Source organism: Apteryx mantelli, chromosome 2, assembly GCF_036417845.1.
Source record: "Apteryx mantelli isolate bAptMan1 chromosome 2, bAptMan1.hap1, whole genome shotgun sequence".
Classification (NCBI taxonomy): domain Eukaryota; kingdom Metazoa; phylum Chordata; class Aves; order Apterygiformes; family Apterygidae; genus Apteryx; species Apteryx mantelli.
The window spans coordinates 105,882,078-105,903,547 of NC_089979.1; the positions used below are offsets into that span (position 1 = coordinate 105,882,078).

Here is a 21,470-nt window from a genome sequence, read left to right on the forward strand (position 1 = left end):
AGTGCCCCACAAACCTAATTTAGATGAGCTGGATTACGAAGCCCTGCAGTTAAGCTATTTAGGGGAGCCTGGCCTGCCTTGGTTGAAGTGTGTTAGGGAGGACTCATGCGAGCAGCTTTGCCAGCAGCAAAGAGTTAGGGTAATTTCTGGTAGAAAAGCAGTTTTCTGGTAGAAAAGCAAGCTGGGATTTATAACTTCTGCAAATACTGCTACTTGCAAGGGGCATGTCTGTGTGGACTCCTGCTGTTACACTACACTGGGAAACCAAATCATTATTTATACAGAACACAGTATACAGAACGAAAATAAAAGGTACAGCCAGATGAATAGCTGTTTGCAGCAGACATAATGATAAATCTCTTCTGCAGAAGGTCAGCTCCAAAAGAGAGGCTTTTTTCCCAGTATTTACGGCAGGAATAGATACACAGTATCACAGAGATGTTTGTATTCACAAGGCATGAATCTTTCACATTAGAGATCATTCTAAAGCCAGAAGCCAAAAGATTATGCAAATTTTGGTTCTCATCCAAGACATCCAACCATATGTTTCTCTGTAGCTTCTAAAAGCAACTACTGTGTCAGTAGGAATTATCATCATGGTGCAATCCAACTATCTGTGTAGTTCATTGTCCTATCTTTTCTGCAGTCTCTTGAAGTGTATAGAATGGTTACACTGTGCTTTAGAATAGGTTAGAGAATTTCTTCTGATCTCTATCCAGGGTTTGCAAAGTAAAAATAATCATCACAAACTTGGTTAAAATGTGTTCAGTTGTATCTTTGATCTATCTCACTATTCATATTCTTATATGCGGGTATGGTGTTGCTGCTTCAGACAATCCTCTGGCAACAAGTTCTGTAAGCTAATTAAAAGCTTTATAAAATGCATGTAATTTTTATGTACAGAATAACTAATCAAGTTTCCTGGTGCTTATATCAACATTAAAAGTGGGCACAAATAAAATATTTATATTCCAAATAGATCCAAGTTTTTCTTCCTAAATATATCTTCATCCCTCTGTCACAGAATACTCATTAACTTGCCTTAGGTAAGTTAGGAGGTACCCCCTTGCACCTGTTAAGGCTCACCTTCAAGAAGAGCCCATGAGGGAAAAAGATGAGCTGTGCAAATGCATGTCAGATCCTGAAGCCACAAATCATCTGTAGTGCTGTTACCAAGAAGTGCATATAGTTCCTGTACAGGTGTCTCAGCTGTTGTTTTAAAACAATTTTGTCCTTGAAATCAGTAATTCTTGTATTCTGCTCAGATTGCCCTTAAGTGGACACTATGTTATTGTATGAAAGTTTAATGCTAGGGACAGGTCCTTGGGAAAGGACCACTAAACCATTTTTTCATTTGCATTCCTTAGCCTGTTTTTGATTCTAATCTCAAGAAGGGTAAGTCTTATTCTGCCTGGCATTTCTGAGCCTGTGTGTGGCCCACATGTCTAGATTTGCTTCGGTATTGGAGACTACCAGCTTGCAGACTGATTTTGACTTTTCTTAGAGCTGTTAGGCAAAAGGTAGTGTAAAGTATCAGTGTACTGATACTGTGCAAATGAATTTATTTGGGGCAAAATTTTTATCTCCCTATCTCCTTTTCCCCTTCCCTGGACTTTCTGGTCTCTGTTCCTCCCACTAGGGAGGAATTTAGCCTATGAAATGTGTAAGCCTTCTAGTTGTCCAAGTCCCCTTATTCAGGATGTGGAAAGGATGCGGCCCTCTTCCTGAGACACGTTTTTTACAAATATAGGACTTGATTGTCCCCATTTCTTTTCTTGAGAAGCTACCTTTCTTCAAGGGCCGGGGGGATACAGGCTTAGCAGAGAAGCTATTTCTTATTCCTGTTTTCTGCTCGACTAGTACAGAAAGTGGCTCAAGTCTCAGTGCCACCCTTCCAGCATGTCTAGTACCTGTGTCAGATGGCCTGTGTCATCTGCTACATCTGTGTAATCTATTTTTCCTCTGAAACCTTAGAAGGCCTAGAAGAGAGATTGTAACTGTGTGAGCCACCACCTGCTACCTGGGACAGCACAAGCTTGTTACTTGACCAGGTAGACCAGGTAATCCATAAGCAGGTTCACCCTTGGTGATGGTGTCAGAGGAAGGTGAATGAAGGGGACTGATCGCAAAAGCTTGTTATGTTTGGAACTAGTGGTGGAATAGCTTTTCTTTAACTGCTATACAATAGCTTTCCTACTTTTTGCACTTCTATTGACAGCAGGCTCTGCTGGCGCACTTACCTTCTAGTGGCTACTGTGGTCTAATGGAAAGATGTAGAATTAAATATGGACCTGTTTCTTAGCTTTGGCATCTCCCAGGTCAAGCTTGTTTTGTGGTCTACTCTGGAAGCATCTCCTCTGAGGACTGCATTTTTGAGAGAAATGGGTTAGCAAGCTCTTCAGTGCACCTGAAACTAGGTACAGGAGCCAGAAGCAGTAAAAAGAGCAGTAAGGACAATGTGAAGGAAAGAGTTGTATGGCTTGAGTTTTCATTAGGAAAGGTGATGGCTCATTAACTAGGTTGGAATGAATTTGCTCCTTAATAACATCATCCTGTGGCTGCAGAGAAGACCACTGTAATTTGAAAAGCAATTGCTTCCCCCTGCTGGCTTTTGTAGAACAATTGCAGCTAAACTGACCAAAAGGCTCTTTGTGCTTATTTACCTAGGGATAACTTGCATATGTTACTGTTCGGGATTGATTTGCATATGTATGTGAAAAAATTCCTAAAAGCAGAATGAATAGGTGAATCAGAGAAGTCGATGGGTTTTTTTGTTTGTTTGGTTTTGTTTTGTTTTGTTTTTCCAAAACCCCACTTTTTACCTGACTGGATATATGGTGTCTGCATTGCCTGGCAGTCCCAGGAAGAAGGGGATCAAGGACCTTGGGGAGAAGGTCAAGGAAGAATAACACCAGGAATGTATAATCTCAGGATGGTCGGTTTTAATTAGCAACAAATCAAGCACTGTCCCCACTGGATCTGTCTTAGTTGTTTCTTGCAGTGGCATGGAAATAGCAATCTTGCATAGCTGAATTTTCAGCCGTGTTTTATGAAACACCTCATTTTGAACCATTACTTTTCATTTACCTTCCTCTTCTCCACTGCCTTTGGTTGACACAATCAAAATCAGGTCTAGTTTTTGCAATTTTTTCTGTGTAATTGTCCATCCTGGGAGATGTTGGTCAGCATTTCCATTCTTGAAGGAATAGCCAAATGCTTTGCCATGTATCTGCAGTGTGTGCAGCAAGGTAGGAAACTGTTTTGATACATGGACTGAGATGATTTTACCTTTCTGGATGGTCTGCTGTGTTTCTTTGAATCCTGTGCTTGGTAAAACTCATATTCTGCTGGTAGATATGTACGGCTTAGTCCTGGATAAAGAAGAAACCCCTCTCATCAACGAAATTACCCTAAAACAATACAGGGAAAAAAGAAAAGCAGTTACGTGAGTTCCAAGTTTTGTTTTAATTGGCTGCTAAGGCTGAATTCAGTCAGGAGCATGGTGGGATATTGCTCATGTTTACAGATTGCTTGTTGTGAGGAAACTCTGTAACTGCTTCCTCATCTGTTTGAGATCATGTTGTGGCATGGTGGGCATTATTGCTACATGTTTCTACAAATCTTTAAAAAGCTTTTTCAGTAAGTACTTTGTAGTACATGGCTTTGAAATATATTCAAGGTCATACGTACTTCTTCATTGGATTTCAGACAACCATAAAAGTGTTTGAGCTGTGAGGAGAGAAGTTAGTGGTTTAGTTGTTGGTAATTAGTAAACAAGAAATCAAAACACAGAAAAAAATGAAGAAAGGAGGATGCATTGCTGCCTGAAAGATGGTTAAATCATGGAAGGGTAGAGAAAGGGACCAGAATTTGGAGGATATATAGAAAAATGGAGGTGTGTCCTTGACTGTTTGACCATTTGTCAACAAGTCCCTGATTGTAGTCAATATATAATTTACAAGGTGATCTTGACCTTATGAATGGTTAGGTAAAATTTAGCTGTACAGCGTGCCATATGTAGACAATGGAAAGTTTCACATGCTGAATCAAAGTATCCTTTTGAAGACTTGTGTTGTTCCATTGATTTTGGGAGCTCTCCAGAAGTTTCTAATTTGTATAAAAGTGTACCAATAATGACAGACTAAAGAATATTGCAACTGTTGAGATCATGCAGTAAAGCTTGATACTCACGCCAGACTTCAGAAGTACAAGAGTCCTTTTAAATTGTGTATATATATATATTTATATTTTATATATATATATGAAGCAACAATTAAGATAAAGGTTTAAACTATATTATATTTGGAGAGTTTTTTTTTTCCCAAATGGCCCTAAAAATTTATGTTTTACGTGATACCAGCTGTTGCATTGTGGAAGTTGGCAGGAACATCCAGTTTGATACACAGAGTGGTAAAAGGTATACTATCGGGCATTTCAGTGGATGTCATGGCACACATACAATTAAATATAGATATCGCTAACAGGTTATCCTTTTGTGCTAGTGGTTTGCACTGTTCAGTTTATATGCTATAGTGACATTCAATAAAGTATTATTTTATCTTTTTTTTTCTTAGCAGAGGAAGCCTGAAATGACTGCTGATTCAGATTAAAAGGAGGATTAATAGTAAAAATTTTTGAAAAATGGTAGAAGTACTCCTTAAGCAATACATGCACCTGTGTAACCAACAGAAACCAAGCAAGTGGAGGGAGAAGCATGCTCCCCTACCTCCTTTCTAGTTATTAAAAACAAACAAACAAACAAACCCCGCACACCCAGACCCCCAACCAAAAACTTTGTCCTCAGTTTTGGTTATTAGTTGTTTAATTGTAGTAGCGCCCATTGTGTATTGCCTATAGCATTCAAAATCCTGAGAAAGGATTAACTTAAACCGAAAATAGTATGCAATGCAGTAAGCTTCCTGCTTTTTTGTTTTTCTGCATTAGTAGAGAGAGAGATATTTAGTACCACACAGCAACTCATGAAACTAGGACCAAGTGCATCTTGTGCCACCAGGTGTGCTGGCTTAAAATTTGCTGGAACAGCTCATCTCCAGAAATTTTGGGAAGAGGCATGTGTGCAGCTTAGCTTTTCCCAGCTTTTGATAAATAGTGTCCTTGTATGAAATGTCCTAAGGCCTCTTCCATTCTAGCATGAGTTATTTAGTTTGGGAATATTTGTCGTGTGCAGATCTAAAATAGAAAGGGTTTATCAGAGTTCCAGCCATTACCTTTCCTTTCTATAAACTTTTCCATGAATTTTTATGTACAGTAAGCATAAATTTGGGACAGGAAATGAACAAAGAGCTTTTCTCTAATGGAGTTACTGATGCATTCAAGTGTACTTATGATTTTCTGTATAAAAAGATGCATCTCAATATAAAGTGAATCTTTTTTCTTTTTATGTTTATTTAATGGTAATGTTGTAATAGCTGTCTTTTTCTGAAAACCTGTCTGGAGGGAATACTGTCCCCTGTGGATGTCTGTTTCTCTCCATTACATACAAAGGGAGCTTAGGCAACAGTGGCATTGGTGCTCAATTTTGAGCTCGATTCTGTCACCTAAATTAGGTGAGAGAATTTCCATCCCCAAGGTTCCATCCCCAAGGATGCTCTTTAATGCCTAATTACTATTATTCAACAAATGGAACTACTAAAGACACATGGTAAATTCTCATAAAGCAAAATCACTGCAGTTCGGGTTTTTGTTCAAACTCACAAGGCCATCTTACATGAATAAATGAAGTATGTTTTTCAATATAAGAAAATCTCTTGAGAGGACTTACTTTTGCAGTCAAAGGGTTTATTCCGAAATCCAGGTTCCATCCCCTCAGAAATCCGTTGGATGTCTTCTCTAATCTTAATGCGGAATTAGCATGAAAAGCACAAAAGACTTCAACTGTGTTAGACAGCCAGCCTTTCTCTGGCAGTAGTGAATCCACTTGTGTTCTCTATCAAGTGCTGAGCATAACCTGGCAAAACACAGGGAGGTTATACTCTCTTATCCCATTGTTGCTATAGTGTGCCACAGGTGGGATGTAATATTATGGAATACATAGCTGTATAATGCAAATTTTGGTGATTGACTCTTTTACCAATTTTTAGCCACAGAGAACTGTAAGGAGAGCAAAAGTATTAAAATAATTTAACTTTACTTCCAAAGGTGGATGAAAAGTTGGAAGCCCTCTAGTGAGTACGGAGATGGAGAAATAGTGAAAAATAACATTTTTGAAGAGTTTCATGTAGTTATGATCCCTAAAGACACAGTCATTATACTTCTCTAGGTCATGGTACTTTAAAGTGTGATGAATTTTACTAAAAAGGAGGGGAAAACAAGGCTGCAAGGAAGCTACCGGATTGACCAGTCTGCTTTTGTTTGTTTCAGAATTCCAGCAGTTTTTCAAAAAGCTCATCTTTCTGTTGTGACAAAGTATCACGGTAAGTGCTTCTTAAATATTTTGTGTAGTAGTGTCACATAATGCTATGGTGCTTTTAGGTTTTTGCAATTTGTGCTTTTGATTTTTCTAAGATCAGTCTTGTGCAAGACATGTCCTATTATGCAAAGACCATGTTACAATACCTATCTGAGAAAACAACTAGGCATATTTGCAGAGCTTACACTTATCTTAATGACTCTGGTCTCCTGATTATTCTATCAGGAAGGACACTAGGTAAGGTGCCAGGTTCAGCCTGAAAAAGAAGCCAAAATTAGAGTAGACAGTATATGTAGACTAACTTGTGAGTTAAATTGCATTACACTGGTGTTTGTTGCAGTTTGAGGAGTTTTGGATTCGCCTCAATTTTACTCAAGACAGATTTCAACATGGTGTATATCTGCAATGTTTTAGAGACTACTAGTGAGTCTACCAGATTGTAAAGTGTTTGCAAGCTCTGCAGAAGAATCGATTCATGCAGCCATGGGTATATATTTTTTGTTATTGAACTCCCGCATTTTTTGCACTGGTGTTTGTCAAAGTCACTTATATTCATCTTATTGCTTTTCTACATTACTGATATAGTTTTGAAGAACTCTGATTTTTGGCTAACTCCATTTGCTTACCACACTGAATGATTTGAGCTTTATAGGCATTTCATAAATTGCAATTTTAAAGAAAATATGGTGAGCTGCAAATGTTGACTGATTGCATTGTTTGAGTCCAAGTTGCCGTTTCTTACCATTAACACGCTGTGTTTGTTCTCTGCTGCTCTGCAATGAACTGCCATATCTAATTTCTTCACAGAAGCGCGGACTTTGATCACATTATGGAGGAAGGCTATGAGCTTGACCTCACATACATCACAGAGCGGATGATTGCTGTATCCTTCCCTGCCAGCTGTTCTGAGGAAACGTACCTGCACAATCTGCAAGATGTAACCCGAATGCTCAAATCCAAACATGGGGATAACTACTTGGTACGTGCAGGATCATTCATTTGTTCTGCATTCTCTCCTTTCCTGCAGGAGGATGACTAGCAGGTTCACATACGCCATTATACATTAGATATCACTCATCAAATTTCTTTGATCCATGTTTGCAGCTTTGCATGGAAGACCAATATTTCCAGTAGTGTTTTATGCCATTAGACAAGGACAGATATGAAAAGCACTTTCCTGTTGGTGGCACTGCAGTCTCCATTTTGATAGAGCCAAAAGTCAAATGCTGTAGATTAATTGCAAGGACTGTTTTCATTGAGCAAAATATGCCCTTAAAAGATCCAGACGCCACACAATAGAACACATTTTTTTCTAGCAGTCAGCAACATCTGGATTCGCAGCCGGGTATCTGATGGTCTCTCACCATCATGCCTTGGCTGTCTGCTGTTGTTTGTGAAACTGTGTATAAAGGCAGGGTTACTGTTTGTGTGTTTAGTCCAGCTCTTTCTCATTAAATTGATTTAGATCCATTTTTTCCTGCTATTTATTTTTCTACAGAAAAATAAATTTCTAGTCATGAACAAATTTCTGAGCTTCATATGCAGTATTTTTTTTTTAGATGACCCAAACTATTATTTTCTTATGCTATTTTCTGCCTAATACATCTAAATGTATGGCATGTATTGTCTCAGCTTGTTCTCTGAATGGGAATTTAAACCAGGGGCTAATATTTTATTTACTTAGTTGCTTCTGTTAAGTGCATTTTTAGTCAACGTGTGTAAACTATTTAAATCAAATCTTACAGCTTCAGGAGCATAAACTTGATTCATATCAGAAATTAGTTTCTGGAATGGTTCCACTTAAGAATGAAAATACATTATCCTTTGCTCACAAACAGAGGTGTTATAAATGCGTTATGCATCCTAAAGATGCACTTGTATTTGTAATGTTGTCTTACATCCCCAGAACACCCCCTTATTGCCCTCTGCTTCTGTTGTGTTGGACACTTGTAGCTTGTAAAACACAAGATAGTAATAGTTTGAAGGTGACCGAGACACAAAGCTTTATGGTTTAAATTCACCTGCTGTCAGTAGCCTTTCCAATGTGGCAGTGGTATTTTGGTATTTGCGTAATAAGTTTTCAGTCTCAGTCCAGTTAAACCTCATTAAGTACCTGTTTGTGTTATAAAAATCTGATGTGCTGATGATAAGGTTTTTTTAGGGTGAGAAGCAGCCCTCCCTCTAAGTGGGATTACAGTCAGTTTATGTTGCAAAGTTTTGCTTTTGTATTTTTATTCTAACCAGTGCTTTGGAAATTGGTTTGCAAAGAATGCCTGATTCTCTGTGGCAAACTGCAGCCAAGTTGCAGAGCTGGAGAGCTCATTTTAAACTATAGCTTTTGTTTCTCGTGTTTCAAAGACCCCTTCAGTGCGTCCCAAAGGCACTTGTGTAACAAAAAAAAAAAAAAAAAAAGATATACAAGTAAGCAATTCTACTTAAATTGATGAGAACACTTTTACTTTTTTATTGGGTCAGGGCCTCAGCTAGCAGAACACATGTAGAAACCATCATTTGCTGTTTTGTATCTAGTTATTTTTCCTCTTGATTTATGTACATGTTAAACTGTTGTCGCTACAGTCGATAGCGAGGACAGAGAAGGGGAATGAAACACCCAAAGAATTAGGTGAGCACATTGTTGCCTGTTTTGGTCACAGTAAATTGCAAAGAGTATGAATAAAAAAACCCCACAAATATTTCATTTGCTGTAACAGTAGAGAATTATACTTTGACAGTCTAAGACCAGAGTCATTTATGGAGAGATGGAAACCTCTCCATTCCTTAAGCTAATCTTTGCTCTGCTTTGTTGTCCTTAGAAAGAAAAAACTTTTGCTTTTTGAATTAAAGGGTTAAGTTCTCAGAAGAAATCAGACTTTTCTTCAGCAGTGAACATTTTCAAAACTGAATTTGTATAATGTCTGTGTAGCATTTTCATTGTTTTTTTTGTGTTTGTATGTGTGTGGCCTTGATCAGTAGAGGGAAGTCATGTTATGTTGAAAAACTCAAGATTTTTTCCCAGAGTGATCCAGGTGATGTGTCTGTATTCATGCAGAGTTGTAAAAGTGCTATTCTTTAAATGCTGATAGCCTTAGAAATTGTTTTTTATAAAAAGCCAGCTTGTATGTCAGAAACAGCAAAAGATTTTTTTTTAATTTTTATTGTTTTACATTAATCATGAATTAAAAGTCTTTAAATTGGACATAAAAAACAAAGAACTGAGAAGGATAAAGTATTCCATAATAGCATTGTTGAAAAAAAACAAAAAACCAAAAAACTTTAAAGTGGCCAAGAAACAGTAGCGCATTGATGTGTTTGCTTTCATGCAATGAATTTTCATTGACAGATCCTTTCTGCAACACTTACTTGAAAACCCAAGCTTTTTGAAGTAAGGAGAATTAAAGGATAGAGTGAATCATCCTTTTATTCCCTACCTAATAAAATTGTCTGTTGGGTACAGAGGAATGCATATTTTATTGCAAGGAAAGATTCATAGGCTTGATTCCAAACATGCTGTTTTTCACAAGTACTTTCAAAATACACATAGTGCAAAAATCCCTCAAAAAAGAGAACAGTGTGAAAGATTCAATTTGCATAAATAAATTCATGATTATGTTAATGTTTTGGACAACTTCAGTAGTGTATTGGTCCTGTAATATTGACTAAAATGTCTGCTGTGCGTTACACTCATAGAAGAGAAGTAATACTCAATTGTTCAGATATTTTGAGCTCTTAAAAAAAAATCATTATCAGCTCTTCAGTTTATTAGTCTGATTTTGTGCTCATTTCCTGAAACAAAACACTATGGTTTTTAAAATATATGAATGCGTATGCATTTTTCACTGTCTCTAACAGGTTTTATTTCAGCGTTTATTATTTATGGCTGTCAAAGCAGTTCTCTTGATAGGGATTTAGAGCAATGTTAAATGAACAAGTTACGTCCGTTGCTGTATTGGTGAGTTCTGGTTACATTTTCTGTATCTACAGTTACTGGAAAGTAACAGAGTACTTCGAAGAGTAAACTATTGTAAATGAGCTCACTCTTGTTAGACAGGTACGACATGGGAGCATACAGAGCAGCTGATGAGCAATAACTCATTTGTGTCAAAGGTGTTCGGAATCTGCCTGCATATACTGTTGTCTAAATTCATGGTCTGTTCTTTTTTTTTAAAAAAAACCCCCAAACCCACTACCACCATTTATAAAAATGTTTCAGTCATTAGGTTACAATTTTAACATACACATATTTGTTATTGGATAGAGTAACATAACCTTGCTGTGCGTTTTCTTGGTCCCGAGTATGTAAATGATAAAGTCCAACTTATGTGCTGCTGTTGCTTACTCGATGGAACCATCTGGTAATTTCAGCTTATGTTACGTTTTGGACTACCTATATAAAAGAAACCTTTCATTTGTCCTGCCCTTTACTCAGCTCCAGGTGTTCAACACTGATCTCCAGCAGGCAAGTATGATCCCCCCGGGAGAACAGTGTTGCCTGCCTGCTCTCCCAGCCTCTGCACCAATGGAGCAGGCTGGAGGCTGGTGAGATGCTCTCCAGGAAGTACCTGGTCTCATATGACCACCGGGACCTCCCTCACTTCCCCAAATTGCAGCCGTACGCTGTTTGTTTTTGTTCTCTGATTTTGTGCCTCTGGTCTTTTGATTAAGGGGCAGGCCAAATGTCTCACTCTTCAGTGCTTTCATAAAGGTCTGCTGGCCTTCTCCAGCTAAAAGGTCTCTTATCTTTGTTCTACGGTGTTAGTGAACACTCTGGAGTGAGAGAATTAACATTACCTCCCTTGTAAAAGCTTCTTCCCAGGTCAGGATTGAGTCATGTATGGGGGGCTGGGGTGTCTGTCTTTCTGCTGTGTACAAGAAGAAGGATATATTATTTCATCTTTATTTTTTAAATGAGATCCTAAAATTTAGGACAAAATCACTAAGATTTGTAAAATCAAAGGCTGATGCTTGTCTTTCCTCTACAAAATGCAAGTAGACAGACCTTGAATATACCAAGCAGCAGCTAAAAAAGATGCAATTAATCTTCCACTTATATCTATTTATAGCATATGCTTCTGTTCAAAGACTTCAGTGACCTCTTGTTTTGTTTCTTTAGTGAAATGTTGGTTCCTCTTGCTTCTTGTTTCCATTTTGAGCTGACAGAACTCCTATAGTATTCCAGTCTGATCTCTACTACTGTATAGCTTGATAGAGACATGGCATCTTTGAGTTTGGCATCTGATCCAGCCATGAAAAATATCCACCATGAACAGGGCCATATCCTGACGCACAAGATTTTTAAACTGATCTTAAATATGAATACAAGAAGATGAATAAAGAATGGAAGTTCTTGCCAAATTACCATAGCACTTTTCCTGTGGAAAATTAAGTAATTTCTCTTATATACATTTTTTAAATCAAATGTTAAGAATTCTGTATTGGGAACACAGCTTTCCACTAAATTGCTATAGAGTATAGTAAATACTGAAGCTGATAGAAAAATAAGTTTTTCATAGTCATTTACATAGAACACTCCCCCATCCAAACTGGTATGGAAGACAATGCACATGTAAATTTTTGGTTTTGGTTTCTCTCTTCAGCAGTAATCTGTTTAAAGTGCAAACAGAATATTGGAATAAAGACCATTTCCTAATCATGTAAGGATGTTTTAAGCTTTCTTATGTTTTGGGTTCAACAAAAGTGGTGTATGCCCTTTACAGTCATGTGTATTTCCAGACACTTACACAGTTTAAAATACAAGCTGTTTTTCTTGTTAATTTTCAGGGTTTCTTCTTTCTCTGGGTGAATTTCTTGTTCAAAAAACTGTCATTTTTCTTGCAGATGGTATAATGGTTTCCTGCTTTTACTGTGTCCATCAGGTGACTGCCCATTAAACTGCTCCAAACTACCACATCAGTGAACAGCAGGCACCAGTTTCCAGAGGCAAAATGATTTCGTTTCTTTGGCCTGTTCAGATCTTGGCTTCTTTACTGAGCCTGCTCGTGAGAGTGCTAGCTAATTCCAGATAGGATGGTACTCATTAGAATAGGGTCCTTAAGTTGTCCATAGGTAATAATAAAATATATAATGAACTTCTCTCTCATTTATATTTATGGCCTTTTATCCCATTCTGACAGCATAATGCAACTTTTAAAATGATAATGGATATCATCAGTGTTAGCTCTGAGTGATGTAAAATAACCATATCATGAATGAGAATCTGGGTCAGTAGCCCTGTATTGGTATTTCAGCTATTTGATATTGTTTGATACTGGTTAGAAGTACTTCCTAATGAAGGAGTCAAACGCACTTGTATACACTGCTTTATTTTTATTTACATTTGTTTATCAGTCTATCTCCTTGTTAAGCACTAACTGTATAATAGCTTACTGTCCGTGGGTTAACGGAAGAGTTGAAGTATCTCATAGGCCAAGCTACAGCTAAATTGCTATGTCATATCTTCCCTGTGAAGTTTTCACAGACCAACATTTTCTTGCCAGGCACTCAAATTCAAATACAGAGGCCTGTGTCACCCTCGCAAATGTATTCTTTTATTTTTCTTGCCTAGTACAGTGATTTTGCATGATGCCCAGGTCTCTCAGTATACCTTTGACTAAAATAAAACACAGGGGAAAAAAAAAAAAGCAGAATTTTATTGTCCTTTTTCAATTTAGTTTCACCTCTAATTTTGTCTTGTAATTACTGAACTTACTATGGGGAGCACCTAAAATACATTTGCTTGCATTACCTGACTTTAAATGTTAATTTGGTACAGTAAAACAGCAGCCTGAAGCCCTACCACTATCACTTCTTCTAATTATCATGTGTTTCAAATACAGTGATTTACTGCATAAATTATGAAGCCTCAATGGTTAATTTTTTTTCTTTCTTTCTGAACAGGTGTTAAACCTTTCTGAAAAGAGATATGACCTTGCCAAGCTTAACCCAAAGGTATTGGTTCTCTTCCATGACATACCTCTCTTGCTAGTGTTAAATTCAACTTAAATGGCCTGATAAGCCCTGAAGCTATACAAGCCTTGGTGTACAGAGTAAGATAACAACTTTTGGAAGACATTAGAAAACCACATATGTGCATCCCTTTTAGTTTTTTTTCCCCAAGTTCTGCTTTGTGCCTGTTAGAGCTGTGCTTTACAAAGCTGCTTCTATTGTTTTCTTCAACTTTGCACACTGGACCAGAAAGAAAACCTTACTGCGGCTGCTGAAAAAATTCCTACGGAGTGAAGTCAGTTTTATTCCAAGTGTACTTTGTGCACCCATGGGATGTTAAGGGTCATATATTGTAATGTACAGTCTGATGGCTGAAGCTAGTGAACTCAGTTCAAATATAAACTTTGCTTTTGTATTAACCTTTCACAGCTGCTTCTCTGCACAATAGAGGTTTAATGAAGAGAACTAGCTATTGATGTCTTTCGTCTTTTGTTCTTTCTCAAGGCTTTCCCCCCCTTAGTTGTTATATTTGTTGTAAGAAATTAAATGCAGACAGTCTTCATCAACCATTATAAGGCCAGAGTAGCACAGATGTGTATTTATAGCAGTAGCTTTACAGAGATATACGATGCCTGAGGAAAATACTAATAATAGGATATGTTATTAATAATAGCGTTGACCCATAGGCTTTTTTCTTGAATATTTTATTGATCACAAGGGATTTAAATCATTCACTGTTACTGGTTTTGGTAGTGTTAAATATTGTTACTGTTAAGTAGGCATGTAATAACAGGTTGAACAAACAGTATTATAAAACGAGTAAAGGTGAATAGAAACTATGAACAAAGTTTTGATATGTCAAATCCATTGCATGTGAAGAAAAAAAAATCGCATAATTAAAAACCATCACAAAATTGGACCAGCTCAGGCAAAGTTCTGTGTTGTAATTTTGACATTCTAAATATTTTTTTGAAATTACCTGAGTCTAATCAAAAAATCGTTCAGAAACCAAGACCTTCAGAAATTTTATGTGACAAATCAGTGGGTTTTTTTTTTTTGGACAAAATTACTAGTCAATATTGGGGAAAAAAAGCTGCCCAAAGACCCCCACCACCAAAAGACCTGTAAAGATATTTTGCTTACGTCATGGCATTAGAAAGTAATATAATTGTGACATGGTTCTCTTGGGTTGAAAGAAGTGAGGAAACTCTTCACCGTCATAATGTTTGAATCTAGAATGAAAATATGTAGTACTACAGGGTGTTTCTTGTGAATGTTATCTGTTCCATTGCAGATTATGGATGTGGGCTGGCCTGATCTTCATGCTCCACCTCTTGATAAGGTGTGTACCATCTGCAAGGCTATGGAGTCGTGGCTGAACAGCAATCCCCAACACGTGGTGGTGATCCATTGCAGAGTAAGTGAGCTTTGTATATACTCATTGCCTGTCATTGAATTCATATTCAAAAAGTTTGTCCTTTATTCCTACTCATATTTAAAAAATATATATATGTTTTTAATGTTGGAAACTGTGTGGCAAATCATCAATATTTATAGCAGTAGCTTTACAGAGGTATACGATGCCTGAGGAAAATATTAATAATACATTTCACATTGACCATTGGCTATTTTCTTGAATATTTTATTGATCACAAGGGATTTAAATCATTCATTGTTACTGGTTTTGGTAGTGTTAAATATTGTTACTGTTAAGTAGGCATATAATAACAACAGGTTGAACAAACAGCATTATAAAGGCTTAAATCCAGTGACCTTGCATGCTTATGTTATCTATACCTCTTTACGATAACTAAGGTTCTTGCTTGTACTCTGGGCATAGCATGCAGTGGTGTTAGTTCACTTCCTTCAAAGGTCAGTGCTACATCTGTGAGCATATTTAGAGGCTTGAGATTTTCCAGCTCAATAGCAAACCCCTTAGAAGCCTTTAATGTTCTGTGGCATTTACTGATTTTGTTGCTGTATAAGGGAGCAACATCTCACAGGCTTTGCTTCAGTCAGTTGAGTCCTGCTCACAGATAAATAAAGGTAAGTGTCTAGACTGCTTTCAGTATGCAAAAGTGGGTGTTCGGGCAATTCCTGGCACAACTGAATACCTTTTTCTGGATCTTGTTTTAGTGTCCATATTGGAAAATGTGTCCCAGAGTGTTGAGTATATAGCACAGTGACTGCACTGGCTAATAGGTAATCCCTTTAGACTGGAGTATGGTTGTAGTCAATAGGAAAAGAGGGCATTCAATACCTCCTGGGCTCAGACAGGTTCTGACTGCCTGTGTGATTGCTGTGCCCTACAGTAGTGTTGTTATTGTTGTGCAAGGTTTCACCTTCTCCACACTTGCTTACAGTGAAGAGAAATGAAAAGAAATGTTAATAAAAATAAATAACATGAATTCAGAACTGAGTTAGCAGCTGTGCTGGGGTGACACTTGAAGCAAATCTGTCTTTGTATCACTGGCAGATTTTATTTTAAACTGAATGAGGCTGATGTTAGACCCAATCTTCTCTTAAATTCAAGTTGAATAATTCCCTGTAATTCATAGCTTGCAGGCAGAATGCCATGATTGTATGAAACACCATTGATTTCTTATTAGCTGCAGGACTGCAGCCAAGAGAATGGCCCATACACGATGACACAATAGCAGGAAAATCCATGAAAGAAATGGCACAGTGCAGAGAACATAATGTTTTTTTGGTCATAACTGTATTTTCAGTTTAAAAAAAAGAAAGAAATATGTTATTTGGCATTTTACATACAAATTGGTAACGTATAACTGTTGATTAATTCCTTTCGGTAATGACTTAAAAGTTTCCAACCAGGAGGATCGGTGTAGCTATCCTGTGTCAGCTGAGAGTCTGAAAGCATCTTGAAACCAGTGAGAATTACCACTCAGTAATTTTTACTGAATTTATGTCATGTAAACTATTTAATAAGATCTTGAAACATTTTTGAAATACTCCATAGAAAAATAAGCAATAGTTGTTTTAAATCTCAGGTGGTGGGGGAGGGGAGGTTAAAAAAAAAAAAAAAAGCTAAAACCTGTCAGAAATCATACGCTTTCCAAAATCCATATTTTGTAGCACATCATGCCAGAAATTGCAACATTGTCTAGACTTGTCTTGAATGATGATCTCTGGAAAGAGTAATACTAAATTAAAATAGCTGATAGAATGTTCCTGCTACTGTTCAAGATTTTTTTTCTTTTAATTTGTAGCTTTGTTTTTATATGAAAAGATACCAAGTATATAAAAGGTGTTCTATTTAAGAAATAATTAAAAGGTGAAAGAAGACAAAGCTATAGATCCATAGATTTAAATTAAATATGAAAAAGTTTAAATCTGTTAAACTTACTGAATCTTAAGTTTAAAATAAATAATAAGAAAACCTAATAACAATAATAATATGTCTAGTCATATGTAAGATTTATTGTGTGTACTTGACACTGCTCTTGAATGTGAATGAAGAGTTGGAAAGTCGTGAACTGGGTGATGTTTTGAAACATATGCAAGGAATTTAAGCTCTGATATTAAAGATTCAGTATGATATAGGAAAGTCGTCTCGTCAATCTGTCTCATAAAACATTTTTTCCTCTTTGTTTGAGACCTCTCAACGTAGAGGAGAAGGATTAATGCAAATTACATGATGGGAAAAGCTCATCACTGCAGAAGAGCTAGATACAGGCTTTGCTGAGTGAGTGAGTTGGGATCCATTTGTGCAAGCCTTCCTCTCGGTCAGTAGGACCTGACCGGCATTTCTGTAGAAAGCCCTACTTGGCGCTTTTTATGTCATTTGTCAGCCAGCTTGCAATGAAGAGACAAGCTGCTGTCCATCATTACCGCCTTTCCAACAACACAGGCGATGCTTGACGAAAAAGTCTCTGGATCTTCCTGTCTAAGGTTTTGTTTAGTATGGGGCTTAAATAAAATAATGTCCAATAATGTGCAGTATAGCTGAAATAAGTTATCATTCCCTTTTTCCTAATACAGGGAGGAAAAGGAAGGATAGGCGTAGTCATATCATCGTATATGCACTTCACCAATGTTTCTGCAAGGTAAGATGTGAATAATGGAAAGAAGTAATTGTGTATTGTTTGTTTTTACAATCAGAGAGCAGAAAATCAGAAAAAGTTGTCTCTTAATTGCAGTGCTGTTCTGTTACTCACTTAAGGTTTGTCAGCTTGATTTCCCAAGGGCCTTGGAGCATATATTAAAACAGCCTGCTTTAATAACAGACTTTTCTCATGATCCTGCTTTGAACAGGAGGTTGGACTAACTGACGTCCTGAGGTACCTTCTAACCTGAGTTATTCTATGATTCTGTGGGAAAATTCTCCAAAGGGTCATTCTACATGAATGAAGAGATGTGCAAGAAACTGTTTTTATATACTGATGCCATCTTTATACCATCAAAAGTATCCATTTCTATAACTTATGTCTCTCTTAAATTAGTAAGAAACTATTTCTAAAGTGCTTGAGGAAAACAGTTATTAGAAACTGGAACTAATATTGAATAGGGGATTCCCAGACATTGATCAAAATGCAGAAAGCAATTTAAGACATTACCTGGGCTTAATCGTGCAGGAACAAGTCTCCAAACAGTTCAAGGAATAGGAGTCCAAATTCTTTCTTTTTTTTTTTTTTTTTTTGCTGCTGTTTCTTTTAGAATGCTGAAATCATGAAACGACAATTGACAATTTGGGTCAATAAACATGAAATTTGATAAATGCTGTCAAAAAGGATGGAACTTTTCTGTGAACAAATTCTGTATTTTTCCTTTGATTTCAATTTTTTACTTTTGTATTCGTAAAACTGCACTGTAAAGGCCATGGTTAAGTCAAATTTTAGTCTGAATTTACATTAGGCTGTCAGTAATGGATTTAATCCTGTGCTGCAGTAAATGAAATCTGGATCTCTTGAGGCTGATTGGAAATTTCTCATGGACTTCAGTGAAACCAGGCTCTCAGAAAATAGTTTGTGTTTACTCTGATGAAACATGATAGATAAATGTAGACTAAGTTGTTAAGTATTATACTTACTAATATATGTTGAAAAAATAAAGTAATACATTTATCTTCAAGTAGTAGTTGGGACAATGATTGCCACCATTTTATGCTAATATTTTGTTGAGAAGAATTACGAACAAAAGATCCGTTAAGTGAGGATACTGCAGTACTGTGTTGTGATCTGTGTTGCAATATTGTATCATCCTTTAAAGGTGGTACCTTACTGTAAATAGGTTTTAGTAATGTCATAACAGAATAATGTCTGATACAGTGGTGTAGTGCCCAGTGTTGAAAGATGCCATCTTGTACCCCAAATAAACTCAGGATTCCTCCAACTAGGGTTGCAAGGGATGAGAGTAGAAACCCTCATTTAAACTTCTGGTTTTCTGGTAACTCCTATCCAAAACTTAACTTTCCTGTGTATTGATGGGGTCTGAAGGGAAAAACATTTTCTGAGTAGGATTTGTATATCACCAAGGTTATCAAGGCTTTTCAGAGTGGTATGCAGCAAGAGCACGGAAGCAGGAACTATTGCAGATGCTGCTGCTCAGTGTGCTGGCTGCCGTGCCAGAAACAGTGCTCAGAGAGAAGGATTCTAGGATCCTTCGCACTAGAGAGTTCCCACTTGCCCCCATGCATATGTCAATGTCTGGGCTTAGTAGCAAAGCCTGATGATGTAAAGGCTGCATGTGCATCAATGTTGTGTGAGGTTTCTTAATGTTTACTTTTATGAATATAATAAAAGCTGCTGCTACTTTTTTGCTCAAGTTAGTGCTGTTGATATTGGTGACAGTTCAATATTAAGTAGTAAAACTTGTGTTTTAGGTGTTATGCTAGGTAACAGTTATGAAATGTATTCTAAACATGGAGGAAATATAGTTCCTGATTTTTTTTAAAACATTTAAAATATTTGTATAAGGAAAAATGGGGGGAAAAAAATCTTCATAGCTACAAGTAACATGTGTGGTTGCCCCGCGTTTGGGTTTTATGTTATAAATATCTGATTTTCTCATTTAGGAAAGACTAATGTGCAGCCAAATTTAACTAGGGCAAACCAGGTTCTTTGTAATAGTTGTTAAACTTTGTTCTAACAAGTAAAGAACCAAAAACTTTTGGCCAGTTCAGTTAAGAGTGGGATGATTAAATTCTAGGCGATAGTGTGGGTGAAGATATGTGATGCAACACACTGAGATCATGTCACACCAGTTAATAAGAATTTGAAATGCTGTAGGATAGTAGTTTTTATCCTACAGCTTATTATTCTATAGCATCTATATAATACATACACAGTAAAACAGTGTGTGCATACAAGTTTACTTTGTATGTGTGCATATACACAAATTTTTAGCTAAAAGACAGGAAGAACATAATTAAACATTCAGGAATCATCTGAAGAAATGACACATCAGTCATCAGCTGAGAGACCTAGAAAGGGCAGATTTCTCCAACTACATCATTTTGGATATTATTATGTCTGAAGTGGAATTTCAGCTATTTTAAGCAGTGTTTAAAAAGCAATGGAAAAATAGGGGCAATCTTTACTGAAGTGTAAAATGTTCTGTATTATTGCTCTTTTTATTTTTTAATCTTTTAGACTTAAAATAATGCTAGTTATGTGTGTCCTGTATGTGTGCATTTGTAAAATTTAGTGTTTTAGTTTTCCTGCAACATTTCATGCTACATGTGTAGCACAACAGTTACCATATTTGTTTTGTGCTGGTACCATCATCACTGGCATTGTACTATCGTACTGCATACAAGTACGTAGGTATGTATGTATATACAAGAGGTTCTGGCATTTTCTGGGCCACGTGTGAAGGAACATGCTCCTCATTCAGAATGATGGTATAGGGCTGACAATATGTGTGTGTGTGTGTCATTTTGAGGTAGACTGTGTATCTCTTAAATATTGCAGAAATTCCTCACCAAGAGGATACCAGTGAAATGATGCTCTCTCTTACAGCAGATGGATTGTTACACAAATGTAGAGATAGGGTAAAGTGAATTTTGGGGAGAAGGCTATTCTAATCACATGCTGTGGAATCTTTAACTTCCATGAAGAAAAAGCGTAACTTTACAGTCTGATCCAGCACCCAGTCAAGACAATCAATAACTTCTGATTGATTTTTGAAAAGCATATAAATTAAACTTTTAGCCTGATATGTGTATGCATTTTTTTTTTCTTGGAACTCCTTTAGATTGAGCTAAGCCTGGAATTTAAACCTTGAGATTCTAGAGAGTCTAGTTATTTTGGAACTTCTGCTTGTTTTATGTCCTGATGATAATTAATATTATCAACTACATCCATTAATAAACAATTTTTTTAATCCAGTGTGCATACAGCAGAGTAAGCATAGTGTGTTACTTGGGATGTATAATTATGAGCATTCTTACAGATTTTTGGCACTTCTGTTTTTTTTCTGTACCCTCTTGCCTTCCTCCACACAGATAGAGAAGACCCACATCAGAACCATTCCCATTCTGGATAGAGAATGGAAGTATTTTGCTGAATATGTTGCTCCTTAATTATACGTTTGAAGAGTTTGTGGTTGCCTGACACAAAGCATTTCTTTTTCAAAGACCAATATTTTTATTTAAAACATTCTCTCCCTTGGTAGCTTAGGGCACAGGAAACAAAGGTTTAATAAATTGCCTGGCTGCTTAAATGATCCTTTCCCCTGCACCCTCTGTACCTCATATACTGTACTACAACCAGAGCTAGGGGATGTCTCCATAATGTCGCTGCTTCTTGTTTAAAAAGAGAATAAATGTGCATTTCACAGAGAAGGCTTCCCAAATGACACTCTAAGGAAATGACAGCAAGTAGTCTTCTTTTACAGCCTGAGCTGCTTTGGCTTTGCTAAAATTTATTACATTGTAACTTTAACATACTCACGTTGGGAATGTACAATCCAAATAATTGACTAAGGGAGTAGGTGCTTTGCCTCAGGAAGGAAACTGCCTTAAGGCGTGGAGTGAGAAGGTGTCAGTGGAAAAAACATTCCTGTCTGACCTGTAAGTGCTGGGGTTGCTAGTTACCTAGCACTTTTTTCCCCCCTAGTATTTGTTGGCATATTTCAA

At 36.9% G+C, this 21,470-nt stretch overlaps 1 protein-coding gene across 11 annotated transcripts in view; it reads left to right on the forward strand.

Annotated features, from left to right (window-relative positions):
* TNS3 (tensin 3) overlaps positions 1-21,470 on the forward strand; it is a 332,367-nt gene that overhangs the window by 195,875 nt on the left and 115,022 nt on the right. For all 11 annotated transcript variants that reach the window (XM_067291189.1, XM_067291185.1, XM_067291188.1 and 8 more), the window contains 5 exons: positions 6,382-6,434; positions 7,238-7,409; positions 13,325-13,375; positions 14,667-14,789; positions 17,375-17,439. In XM_067291189.1, the coding sequence (XP_067147290.1) occupies positions 6,382-6,434; positions 7,238-7,409; positions 13,325-13,375; positions 14,667-14,789; positions 17,375-17,439 (464 nt within the window). The remainder of the gene's footprint in view (positions 1-6,381; positions 6,435-7,237; positions 7,410-13,324; positions 13,376-14,666; positions 14,790-17,374; positions 17,440-21,470) is intronic.